The following is a 14,224-nucleotide window of genomic DNA, read 5'->3' as shown; positions in this document are numbered from 1 at the left end:
AATATTTTTTTTAAAGGGTTTTACAGCGCTTGCAACACATTTAGGCTATATCAGCGCCAGTAAAAAGGAAGAAAATGGGATAATAAAAAGTTCTAGAATTACAATTAAAGCACCCGAGAGAGAGAGAGAGAGAGAGAGAGAGAGAGAGAGAGAGAGAGAGAGAGAGAGAGAGAGAGAGAGAGAGAGAGAGAGAGACAGAGACAGAGAGAGAGAGAGAGACAGAGAGAGAGAGAGAGAGTAAGACAAAGGGGAATTGGGAACAAATAGGGATCAGATGTAGATTCCAAGAGCATACCATCAATGTACTTAGTCTGATATCACCTATAAGTCTCACCCAGACACAAGCATAAGATCCAACAAAGAGGAATACACTCAAATGCTTACATTTCATTATACATTAAAAATAAAAAAAACTATAATACATAACAAAGAGATGATTTACAAGGAAAAAAATATCACCTCCCAAAACAATAACTATGCATTTGACTGTTTCCCTCCCAGCCAAGGACTCCAGCCAGGGTCGGGACAAAACCAAGCAATCTCATACCAAAACAAAGACAGAAAGCATGTTGGAAAACAGATATAAGGGGATAGAAGACACGGTAAGTACCTCCCTGCCCACTGTGGAGGTAGGGAATCCCACCCAGTCAACAAATGATTGAAATATAATCCAATTTAAAGTCCTTTCTTACATTGAATTAAGAGCAAGGAGGCATGAGGTAACTTATTAGCAGCCCAGAGCTGCCTATTTGAATTTTTAAAATTCGTAGTCTCCAAGAGAAAAAATGAAAAATTCATTTTAAATAGCTTCCCAAATAAAAATTTGCTTTCAGCTTGGTCGAAAAACTCTCCAAAGTCTTGAATATAGGTTCTAATGAACTAAACTTTCCTTTTCAACAAGATTTATTGAGTCAAAGAGGTCTATACAGTTCTGTAGCTGGAGCAAAAAAATCGCATTTCTACTAATTTTTCGTAGTACTAGGCAGTTCTGGGAGCCCCACCTCCTAAACCAATGTGTGTCCATGCAGTGTGTGAGTCCATACAATAATTAACAGGCGTGTCAATCATGTGTGACTGGTCAGTTTAACAATCAGATAGATAACCATCCAAGCCACTTCACTTGATATTGATACTGATGTCATTGGGCATACAAAGGCTATTGTTTTTAAAGGTATAATGTTAGCCTTTGATGGGCGTTTGATTTCTCCGCCTTAGAATTCTCAATTAAATAAAATGACTCATTTGTCAAGTCCCATTTGACCCCCAGTCCCCGAATTTAAAAAAAAATTATTTCTTTTTTAAAAGAACATTAATAAAAACAATTCTCATAAACAGCACACTGGCCAATAATAAAGAGGTATAGTTCTAATAATGTTCATTGTAATGATAGGTTTAGATTAGATCACCACGATTTGAGGTCAAAGTTCAGATGTCACTAACTCACTCAATCCTAGAGATTTTTGCTACTTTTCAAAATTGGAAAGAAAAAAATGCATTAAAAATGAGCATGTACATGGGTAGTTTTATTCAACTACCATTAACGTGTAAAAACTAAAAACATTAGCTTTGATACTACGCCTATAATTTGCCTCAGAACAATGTAATAAATTATAGGCATGGGGTAAAAGTAACCCCAGGGATACTACGGATATAGTCAGTGTTAGGGTTGAGTGAGTTAAGGTACTGATTGGACAATCCAGACAAAATGCTGGGAGCAGAGGAGTTTGGATTATAGAGATGTAACTGTATAGAGGGATGGTATTGGAGGTGATAGCAAAAATAGACCTGTACTAGATACAATTCCACAGCCGGAGGAGCAGGCAGTCACCCACCTAGAGAAGATTCAACCCATTATAAATTACAATAAAACTGCATCAGACAGCCTCATAAAACATAAAACAAACTATCAAAATACATGAGGCTTTTATCTAATTAAATATATTACATATAACTCGATTACAGATTCCTAAAACTCATTGGAATGTCCAAGATTTTATCATTGTTATTCTTTGTACATAGTTTCCTCAAACTTTTTTGGATGTCCTGAGGAGTCCCAAGGAAACTGTGTTTGAGTGTAGGTGAATAAATAAAGTGGTCCCTGAGAGCCATAAGGCTCATCAAGGTAGAGATTTTCAAGTGTCTGTGGCACAGACAGAGACAGTAATGATTGCTTATTGGCCTACGCCCATCTATCCCAAAGATCTGACTCAGTGCAGACTGCAGATGCAGTCCACAATGCAAGTGTGATTAAGATGATCAAATGTAAATGTTGCTGCTCGAAGCTAGAAGAAATAAATAATAATGTGAAGTTGAATGTAAGCTTCGATTTAATTACAAAAACAGATCTGTTTAGAGACAGGGATCATCTTATTCTCTGATACAGGAATGACTATCTTTCCTAGCAGTCTCTCCTTCATCTAGATGTGATCCAAAACCTTTAAACAGTTATATGTCCAGATGAACGAAAATTGAATTTATGGTCAAATGGATTGAACAAAAATGAATATATAAAAAGCTTTGAAAAAAAATATATTAAAAAATACCAAACATGGAACGTTTCAGGCTGCAAACCCTCCTTCAGATGAAATTTAGAATACATTTATGGAGAAAAATCAATATATATAGATTTTTAAACTGAAAGAAATAACATCAAGCATTACAATCTCTCTAATCCTTTTGAATTTAAATGAATTCCAAACAGCTGCTTAATCATGATATTATAGTAGCAATGGGCCCCGTATATCTAATATCTATGTCAAATGTGCTGATTCAATTCATTGTCACAATCTACCAATCACCTTCTTTCCTACGAGAAGTGATTTTCTCTCATTCAGAATCAGACAGGACGATAATCCCACTGCCTGCCTTCTTTGTTGATGAATTTTTAGCATCAGCTCCAATTTGCTGGTGTCTTGGAGTTGAATGTGACGCCATTGTCCCATGACCCCCTGGACTGTTTTTAACTGGTGATGTCGATGATGAACCTGGTCTGGGACTATTACTATGACTGCCATTTCCTTTCGTGGGTGAACTGGCTGGTTGTTGTCTTGGTGAGGAGCCTGACCGTGGAGAAGTGGAAGGAGTGGTGGTTGATGAGGGTGATTGGGATTTAGTAGTAGTGGTAGTAGTAGCAGTGATTCTGTTGGATGGACTATTTGATAGATTATCATCATTATGCTTTTTGTTATTTTGTTCTTCATCATCGGAGTCATCGAGAACCATAACTAATCCATCCATTTTCTTCTGCTGCACAGCCACAAATGCATTCTTCTGTTGTGCCAGCTGATGGACAGATGGTCGTAGATGATGATGATGCTGTTCTTGGGAATGATATTGTTGATGGCGTTGCTGTTGGGAATGATGATGATGTTGCTGCTGCTGTCCCTGTTTTGAATTTTGAGCCAAGCCCATTACTTGTTGAACTGGATGCCTCTTTCCAAGCCCTGGTGGTCCAGTGGGATTCAGATTAGAGGAGTTGGTCCTATTTCTGTTGTTGGTTGTTGTACTTGTATTGTGTCTGATGAAGTTAGTGGCATGAGATGAAGGTGAAGCTTGCCCATGGTGAGAGGTGGGTTGTGAAAATGCTTGGTGATGGTGGCGAGAAGAAATGATTTTGGAATGAGACTGATTGATTGGCATCTGAGGAATGGGCACTCGTGGGCCCAGGGATACAATAGGGGTTCCTCTGGAAGACATAGCAGCCGAGGAAGAAGCATTGTTGGAAACTGTAGTATTATAGTTACTATTAATATTTCTACTATTACGAGATCGATGATTTGTACTTGAAGGTAAAGAAGTGGATTGGGAATGGGAAACATAAGATCCAGAACCTGGACGCTTTTGATTGGATGGTTGATAAGGAGAAAAATGCTTAGCCGGCATACCATGGTGATTCAATCTGTGTTTTGCTGATGGCGACTGTAATTGTTCTACTGGGCGTCGTTGGAGCTGGTAGTTTTGTCTAGTTGATGTTAAGATGCGACCATCTCTGTGTGGTCTGTGTTTTGCTGATGGCGACTGTATTTGTTCTGTTGGGCGTCGTTGGAGCTGGTAGTTTTGTCTAGTTGATGTGAAGATGCGACCACCTCTTTGTTGTGCTGATAAAGAAGACATTGAGGTAGATGAGGACATCTGTTGTCTTCTAGCTCTCGTTGATGGAGTAAAATTTGTAAGACTAGTACTATTACTGCTACCAATAGAACCACTCCCGCTACCACCATAATGTTGAGGTCTCGGGTGCAATTTTGGCACGGCCGAAATGGGCTTTTTAGGAATAGGTTGCCCAGGATTACTTCTGAGATTTTTCACTTGGGGTGAACCTGCAGAAGGGGAAGAAGAATTGGTAGAGGTTGGATTGATGACTTGTGGACTGTTTTGATTTCTCACAGGGGGTAATGAAGCATAAATCAGGCCCCAGTTGACCCCTTTCATCTTGGATGATTGAGAAGACGATGATGGTGGTGGTTGTGCTGGATTCCTCCGTTGACCTGTGACCCCTGTGAATCCACCACTGTTGTGTTGATTTGTATGCAGTTTTTGGATTGAAAGCTTACTTTGAGATACTGATGATGGTGACGATGACAACATGACATTTGGCCTTGGCCCTAAGCAAAGCATTCTACTGTTCGTGTGGTGAAAGCTTGAACTGATATTTTTCTGACTCTTCGTGGAGTCAGTCAATGAGGAAGGATCAACAGGATCAGAATGTTGGGATGCAAATGAAACTGGCAAATCATCCTCATCATCATCATCAGACACATTCTGTGGAGATGGAGAAACTTGCTGCACTGAATCGATTTCTTGCAATTCTCTCTCCAGTTTTATCTTCTTCTTTTCAACGATAATGTCAAACTCGGACATTCTAGTGATCTTCAGTGTCGCCAATTTCATTGACTTTGGCACAAAGTTGACATTGATTATTTCAAGATCGGTATCGCTGTCCTCTTCTTTTTTAAGCCTCTTATTAAAGACATTGCACACATCCTCAACACTTGAAAACTCACACTTTTCCACCTTCCTCTTCTTCTTATTCGACACTCTGAATGCATCATCCATTAACTCATCCACTAATTTCCTGTCGTCTTCTTTAGATCGTATACACCTGACAACATTTGCTTTTTGAGATGAGACCACCATTTTCTGGTTCTTTTTGTTTTCCTCAAAGAAATCCCTGACCTTTAAAGCCTCTTGGGTGTAATCATCCATTACCTCACTCTTCACCACCTTTTTTTTCAAATCATCTTGCATTTCTGCTGATCGTTCTATAAGCTCTCCTTCATCAGTCACGAATATCCTCACACTCTTAATTTCCAAACCATGCCTTTCCAGTGGCCAGATAATTTCATTCTCATCACCTTCCTTTCCAGAAGTACTACTACTACTACTACTACTATTATGAACAGAATCAAATAAATCACTATCTTTTTCTTTCTTCTCCAGCTCAGTCTTCCCTAAATCCCCCTGGATTTTGTCATTCAAACCACCCACTTCACCGCCCTCATCATTCCCAGAATCATGAATAATAGAATTACACAATTTGGCAATAGAATTAAATACATCATCATCATCATCTACACTATCCATATACACCTCAAAGTCTTGACTACTGCCCACTTTCCACTCTTCAGAATTTTCCACACAATTACGACCTTTATCACGAACTGACTCACTAGTTTTGGCAACACCGACTCCCATACCAATCTCAGACAACAGGTTGTGTGTTTCCTCTTTGGCAAAGACTACTCCCTCCTCTTTATAATGCTCACTTGTGTTCTCAGACTGAATCATTTCCTGTTCCTTCCCATACTTCCCTGAATCTTTTGCATTTGTATTATCCGACTCTAAATCAATCATGTCCTCTTTCTTTTTACAAATTCCAGAATCCTTTGCATTCTTATCATCTAACTCTAAATCGATCACTTCACTTTCTTTCACACACTCCCCAGTATCCTTTGCATTCTTATAATCAGACTCTACATTAATCATTTCCTGTTCCTTTGCACGCTTCCCAGAATCCTCTGCATATTCATTATCAGAGTCCATATTAGTTTTGTCTTGTTCTTTCACAAACTTTCCTGTATCCTTTGCACTTTCACTATCCGAACTCAAATCAATAACTTCCCTTTCAGAAGTCCCAGAACCCATTGCAGTTGTGTTATCAGACTTTGAATCAAACACTTCTTTCTCCAGTGCATGCTTCCCAGACTTCTCAGTAACCTTATTCTTAGATTCCACACCAGCAGATTCTTGTTCAGTCCCAGAAATCAATATCTCCCCATTGCACTTCTCCATTTCCTCTGATTTTCCATGCTCTTTCTCGACACTTCTCAAACTGACATCTCCCCCGACCAACTTATCTTTCTGAGGCTGAAATCTTTTGTCTTGTTTTGATTCACTGCCAACTCCAACACAATTTTCATCATTATCATATTCATTTCTTATTTCAATCAGAATCTCTTCTCCATCGTCATTCTCTCCTTCCATTGAAGATTCCCTCTCCTCGCCTACGACAATCCGCCAGATTTTATTATCTGTCTGTGTGAATTCACCTCCTTCATCACTTTCATTGTCTATGACTGTAGCATTTTTCTCTTTTTTCCAGTCATTCTTATCACCAGACTTCTCATTCGTCTTCTTACTTAAATTACTTTCACAGACATCACTATCGTCACCACCATCTTTTTCTTCTCTCCTTCCAGACACTTTATTTCCATCATCACCTTTACTCTTATTCTCTGAACATTCCTCACTCACTCCAACTCCATCATCACCTTTACTCTTGTTCTCTGAACATTCCTCACTCACTCGATCATCACCTTTACTCTTATTCTCAGAACATTCCTCACTCACTCCATCATCACCTTTACTCTTGTTCTCGGAACATTCCTCACTCACTCCATCATTACCTTTACTCTTGTTCACTGAACATTCTTTATTCATTCCATCATCACCTTCACAAATGTTCTCTGAACTTTTCTCACTTATTCCATTAGGCCCTTTTAATTCTCTCACTTCATCTTTTTCATTGCTCCCCTCTCCATCATTGCCCGTGTCACAATTTTTGTTTACATCAACTTCACATGAATATCCATCACTGACGTTATCAATATCAATCTTCTCAAAATTTTGCAAAGAACTTTTCTCACCAATTTCTATATGTGTAGTTTTACCGACATTGTCACCAGATTCAAATCCCACCTTGTCATCAATATCATCCGACAAACACACAACAATGTCAGAATGTTTCACAATATTCTCTTGGACTTCTCTTTTATCATCACTACTAATAACCTTTTCTGCTGCACTTTTCACTATTGGCTCTTCAGTATCCAGCATTATAACATCATCCTCAACTATAATTCTTTCCCCACTATACATATCTCCAATACATTTCATATTACCATCATCACCCATCTTTCCATTACCAACATCAACTTCTCTCGTTCTCCCACCTAGATTCCTACTTTTCTTCATCTCTTCTCCACTGGCATCCACATCAACAACGCAATGAACATCAACCCCCTTTTCCCTTCTTCTATCTTTAACCGTCTCCTTCCCATCACCCTCAAAATTGCTTTTCCTCTTTCCTTCATCAAGACTGAACGAGTTCTCACATTCCTCATGTTCACTGGCTCTCGACAAATTTTCATGACAAGAATCACCATTTCCACTGAATTCTTCTGTATCGTGTTCCTGTGTCGTCCTCACATCCATAATTACACACATGACATCACCATTGTCAACACCTTCAGATGGAATATGCAATATTTCCCCATCACTATGATTGGAAGACATTTCTCTGTCCTCCTCTATTCTATTTTCATCTACTTCCAGCTTCCTTCTTGAATGTCCAGTGACATCATCTGTTGCACAACTCTCCACTTCATTTACTTTATAACTCATAAACTTTTCAACCTCAGCAACATCGCACGAACTCTCCTTTTCCGGTGTGTCTAAAATTATAATATCATCTTCAAATAAAGGGATCATTTTTTTCTTTGAAGGCGTTGATTGTTGCAGGATTTCTTTATCAACTTCAGACGCATCGTCTCCACTTCCTATCAAATTCTCAGACGAGTCAGGGTCCCTTCCATGATCAGAGACACAGGGCGATTTTTTCACGGTCACTTTCGTGGATGATGATATAGAGGGTGATGAAGAAGATAAGTCTGATTCATTTGAATTTTTGTCATCAGTCGATACATTTTTATTCTGCTCCACAGGTTTTTCCTCTTCATGTAAAACCTGTTTGCAATGACCATAATCATCTTCATCCTCTGAGAGGGACCCCAAAGAAATAACACTTACAGGGCTAGGACATTTTGAACTGACATCGTCGTCTTCATCATCCTCAGAATTTGCATCTGAACTTACTATCAGTATATCCAAGTCTTCGTCATCGTTATCTTCTTTACTCTTACTCGCACCTTGGTCTATATCTTTCTCCTCATCCGATTCACTCGTCTCATCTTCTGATTCTGGATTAGAAATGATTGAAAAGTTATTCCTCATGACTCTTGGAGCAACAATGGTGATCTCTGAATCCAAATCTGCAGAGACCGGAGAGTTGGAGTACGAATCATCATCAAACTCTGCAGCAATCGATGGAGGTGTCAAAGGTTTTCTTTTGGTGTATTTGATATTTGGACCTTTGCCTGCTCTGGAAATGCAACCAGTTGCAGCGTTAGGAGTGGAAGGCAGAGCTGTCCACGGCTTATCGATAGGTGATGAAGAATGGTCAGTTCCATTTTCCTCATCCATGTCAATCATTCTTTCATTCCTTGAAGCAATATCTACTGGGAAAAATAATAAACAACTTTTGAAAAGGTAAACAGTGAAAGTATATAACCTTGATCTCACACAGCGGCCAACTTTTCAAAGAGCTGAAACAGGCCCTTCCTAAAGCCCAATACCGCCTGACCCAAAACAGCAGTATGCTTGGACTGTTATATAATATCATAATCTAGATTTAGAGCCTTTTCTGTTCTTTGATTTAATTTGCTAGTAAAAAAAACCCAAAATAACATAATCATGGGTCATAACCATACGTGTAAACAGTCCAATTTAAAAAAAATGTGTGTAAACATTTTTTTCGGAAGACCAAATGAAGATAGTCCCGATTTTATCAGGACAGTTGGCCGCTATGATCTCATCATCAGACCTGTCTGCTTCAAAATTTAAAATTTGTAATTTTCAGGAGATAAAAATTTAGTTGTTATAGTTTTTAAAATATACGATTTACCTACACACGGATTAAATAACAATTTAAAATCTTAAAAATTATGTATGTAGTCTGGCATCAACCTTCGTTGTCAACTAGTTTTAATGACTAAGAGCTGCTCCCGAAGTTCTGAAATTCCAACCAAAATTTTGTAATCCTACAAATGTTATCGTAATTTAACAGTAGGCAGGTCTGCATAATCAATAGGCTTGAATCCACTAGGACAATGGTGGTTACTAGGAAAATGAAAATCTCACAATTCATCAAACTTGATATTTCAGGGCTGAGAATGACTGGTCACAGAAAAGGAGGAAATTTTTCATCATGAAGATCATGACCCATCCATGCGACCATAACCTATAAATTTGAATTTCACTAAAATCAGGGGTGAGAATGACTGGTCACTAAAAAAGAGGACATTTTTCAGCGCTAAAATCAAGAAGCATCCATGCAAAAATAACCTATAAATTTAAATTTAATTAAAATATATTGTGATGCAATCCACAATGTATCTCGCAGCAATTTCTGACACCACTCGGAGGAATTTCAAAAACTGAAAGTGTAATTATAACATGGTGGTTGTAGTAATGGTAGTCGTAGGTATGATAATGTGGTGGTGGTTGTAGTAGTTGTGGTACGGATGATGTGGTGATGGTTGTAGTAGTAGTGGTAGTCGCCACATTTCCCTTATTCACAGATTCACGAATGCCCACCTCCCATTGTTTCAAGTTGACCAGAGACGCCAACTTAAAATTTGGCTCACATAAATTTCAGAAACAATTCCGAATAATTTCAATGCTTAAACAGGAATTTCTGCAAACTAAATATAATCTAATGAGATCTATAATCATCCCAATACCCCTTGTTTCAAATCAAGTAAAGTTCCAAAACCAATTTCATTATGACGTATTAAATATAAAAATGAATGGTAGGGGTGGTGGTAATAATGATATGATGGTGGATGTTGCACAGGTGGCAGTAATGATAATGATGATGTATGTAGTTGTGGTGGTTGCAGAAGTGGTGGTGGTGGTGATGTGGTAGTGATTGTTGTTTTAATGATGATAGTGTTTTGATGTCGTCGTCGTGGTGGTGGTAATGATGGTGATGATGGTGATGTGGTGGAGGTGGTGGTTGTAGTAGTAGTAGTGGTGGTCCTTCATGAAATGATGGTGTGGCGATGGTGGTGGTTGTAGTAGTAATAGTAGTAGTAGTAGTAATAGTAGTAGTAGTAGTAGTAGTAGTAGTAGTAGTAGTAGTAGTAGTAGTAGTGTAGTGTAGTGTAGTAGTAGTGATTGGATGATGTGATGATGATGATGATGATGATGATGAGTGATGATGATGATGGTGGTGATAAGGTGTGTACTTGGAGATGAAAAGAGAGATTGATGGCTGATGTGAAAAGGATATGATCCACTTTATAGATTTAGGTTTGTCTGACAGAAGGACAGATAGAGTGTGTTTGTGTGTGTGTGTGTGTGTGTGTGAGAGAGAGAGAGAGAGAGAGAGAGAGAGAGAGAGAAAGAGAGACTGCTCCAATTGAATATAGTGATAGGTACAGAAAGGTTAGGTTAAAGTATTGAGTGAACGTTATTGTTATGGGTGTTGTGTTTTATTTGTTAATCGTAAATATTAAGTTAACGAATGTTTCATGTTGGCAATTGCCAGGAAATTAACATTTAATTGAATCATATGTGTGTGGGTGTGTGTGTGTGTGTGTATCACTGTTAATTATAGGAAGATGAAAAATGAAAACATATTGAGGCTAAAGAACTGGGTGCTCTTTACTGATTTGTGTGTGTATGTGTGTGTGTGTGTGAGGAGAGAGAGAGAGAGGGGAGAGAGAGAGAGAGAGAGAGAGAGAGAGAGAGAGAGAGAGAGAGAGAGAGAGAGAGGAGAGGAGAGAGCTCAAAGTAAATCTAGTGATGAGTACAGAACGATGGTAGTGAAAAATTAATGAGGCTAAAGATCTGAGTGAACTTTATTGATTTCTATGTGAATGTGCATATGTGTCATGTGTGTGTATGACAGTTAGAGAGAGAGAGAGAGAAAGAGAGAGAGAGAGAGAGAGAAGGACAGAGAGAGAGAGAGAGAGAGAGAGAGAGAGATTGAAGTCAAGGTGTTTGTGATGACCTGTTATTGGTAAGTAGTGGAGGATGAACATGAAAACTAATCGGGACTAAACAAATAAGTGTGCTTTATTGATTTGTGTGTCTATGAGTGTTTGTGTAAAGAAAGATAGATGGATAGAGAGTGAGAGAGCTTTTAGCTATTAGTTCGAAGGGTTTTACGGCGCTTGCTTCACTTTTACTTGTAGGTCATTTCAGCACCACTTAAAAGGTAAAAATGGGGCTGTAAAAAAATATAGATTTAAGTAAGATCAAAAGTAACGGAGAAAAGGTGAGACTGGTTTAAAAAGGTGACTTCAAACTAACTACATTGATAGTTTGATCTTGGAGTCCGTTTGTGAGAAACGGACACCAAGATCAAACTATCAATGTAGTTAGTTTAAAGTCACCTAAAAGTTTCACCAAGACACAAGCACAGAATCCTTAAGAGCGTAATACAAAATTTAGAACAACAAATCTAACATCACACAAAAGAGAGATGATTTACGAGGACAAACACATCATCTCCCAAAAACCATGACTATACATTTAATTGCTTCCCTTCCTGCCAATGAATCTGGCCGGCCAGGAAAAGGATCAAGGCAAGACAAAGACAGAAAGCAATTCTGATCTATGCAAGTAAAGATCCCACCAGGAAGATGATGTGATAGTGGTGCTTGCACTAGAGGTGGTACTGATTATAATGATGACAGTGATGATGTGGTTGTGGAGATGGTGTTACTGATGATAATGTGATAGTTGCTTTGTAGTGGGGATGGTCATGATGTCATGATGGTTCAGGAGTGAGAATGACGGGTCACGAAAATGGAGGAAATTTTTCAGCGAATAGTTCAAGACCCATCTATGCGACGATAACGTATAAATTTGAATTTCATTAAAGTCTACTGAGATGCAATCCAAAATGCGTCTCGCAATAATTTCTAACACCACTTGGAGGAATTTCAAAAGTTGAAAGTGTAATTACAACATATTGTACTTGCAGTTAAAAAAGGTAGCGGTAGGGATGATGATGCAGTGGTGGTTGTAGTAGGGTCGTGATAAGGATGATGATATGGTGGTTGTAGTTGTAGAGGTGTTGGGAATGATCGTGTGGTGGTGGTTGTAATAGTTGTGGAAGGGATCATGTGGTGGTAGTATTAGTAGTGATAGTTGGGATGATGTGGTGGCGAAGGATGTAGTTGTATTGGTAATAGGAATGATGATGTGGTGGTGGTTGTTGTAGTAGTGGTTGTAGGGATCAGTGATGATAATGATAATTTGTAAAAAAAAGGATCAAAATCTCTCGGCCCGTCTGACAAGCCCAAATCTAATGCAAAAAATAACACAGCTATTCATTGTTACTTAATATAACGTAATATATTACTAACTTCTAAAACACGTCTATTCTGATCACAGGATATTACTGACTTTTAGTAAATATAATTTTTAAAATTTTCATTTCCAATTAAAAATTTTAGAGCTCTATAATGCTTCCCACTATATCAAGAGATTATAATAAACTTTTGGCCAAAAGGAGGTACTTTTTTATACTACAAACACGGCTAGTGTGTGTGTATTACTGCAACCTTGTGGTTATGCAGCTTATGATAAGAATCTTTAATCAATTGCAAAACATATTCCATCAAATGAGCGAATCTAAATCAAGCCTTTAAAAAAATTATTACTTAAATCCATAAGCCAAACTTACTGTTGTATTTTCTCTCTATTACAAAGTGATATCTATAAACATAATAATGTGAAGTTAGAAGGTTGGCTGAGAAATAAAATATGGAAAAGAAAGAAAGAAAAAGAGTGAGAGATAGATAGATAGATAGATAGATAGATAGATAGATAGATAGATAGATAGATAGATAGATAGATAGATAGACAAAGAGAGAGAGAGAGAGAGAGAGAGAGAGAGAGAGAGAGAGAGAGAGAGAGAGAGAGAGAGAGAGAGACCACTCTGATTTTTGTTTTAATTGGTAATTAGAGATAAGTTATAATGAATTCAATTGAATTCAGAACAAACAAACAAACAAACAAACATACAAAAAAGGAGTACAAAGCTAAATGGTACAAAAATATTGACACCCATTTGCTCCATCCCCTTCCCTTTTGATCATCTTTTCATCCAAGGCCGGCATGGGTTAGTACCACTATTCACATTTGGCACCAGTGTGTCTAGACTAATGTCATGGGCATGAGAATGTCATCAAAAATCATGCAGCTGAGCAGAGGTGTCAAAAAATGACAAAAGACATATTGGTGATTTTTCAGCTAAATTACCTCTTAGCCGAAAATGTTTGACACGGCAAAAACAGTTGAAAATTTCAGAAAAATCCCTAAATCGCGGAATTCCGCGGAAGATTATCATCACTGAGGGATGATGTTGTGATGGTAGTTGTAGTAGTAGTGGTTGTAGCTGTAGTGGTGGTGATGGTCGGGATGATGATGTGGTGGTAGTTGTCGTAGGGATGGTGGTGTTGGTAGGGATGATGATGGGGGTGGTTGTAGTATTAATGGTGATAGGTAGGAATGATGATGTGGTGGTAGTTGTAGTAGTGATGGTGGTGGTGATAGAGATGATGATGTGGTGGTGGTTGTAGTAGTAATGGTGATAGGGATGTTGATGTAGTGGTTGTGGTGAGTCTTTTTAAAAGGCGGAATTGTGATGGTGATGGGCGGAGATAAAACACCGTTTAGGCGGAAATCCGCCTTTAGGCGGAAGATTCTCAGCCCTGATATTTGGCAACTACATACAATAAGGTCAACTAATTGACAATTCGACTGAGGAGATACAGGAGCATCAGAAATAGTTGTAATGTGTCGGATTATTAATGTTATAACACATTTAAAGCATATATATATACATATATAAACATATTAAGAAAATTCA

General features: G+C 38.2%; 1 protein-coding gene across 4 annotated transcripts in view; it reads right to left on the bottom strand.

Annotated features, from left to right (window-relative positions):
• LOC144979839 (uncharacterized) overlaps positions 1-14,224 on the bottom strand; it is a 32,755-nt gene continuing 18,531 nt past the window's right edge. For 3 of the 4 annotated variants that reach the window (XM_078927020.1, XM_078927019.1, XM_078927021.1), the window contains exon 10: positions 1-8,795. In XM_078927020.1, the coding sequence (XP_078783146.1) occupies positions 2,827-8,795 (5,969 nt within the window). In that variant the 3' untranslated portion in view covers positions 1-2,826. The remainder of the gene's footprint in view (positions 8,796-14,224) is intronic. The other variant, XM_078927022.1, reaches the window with a different exon arrangement.

This window comes from Berghia stephanieae, chromosome 9, assembly GCF_034508935.2.
Source record: "Berghia stephanieae isolate SIO BIC M18660-M18661 chromosome 9, UCSD_Bste_1.3, whole genome shotgun sequence".
NCBI lineage: Eukaryota > Metazoa > Mollusca > Gastropoda > Nudibranchia > Aeolidiidae > Berghia > Berghia stephanieae.
This window is presented reverse-complemented; position numbering and strand designations above follow the sequence as displayed.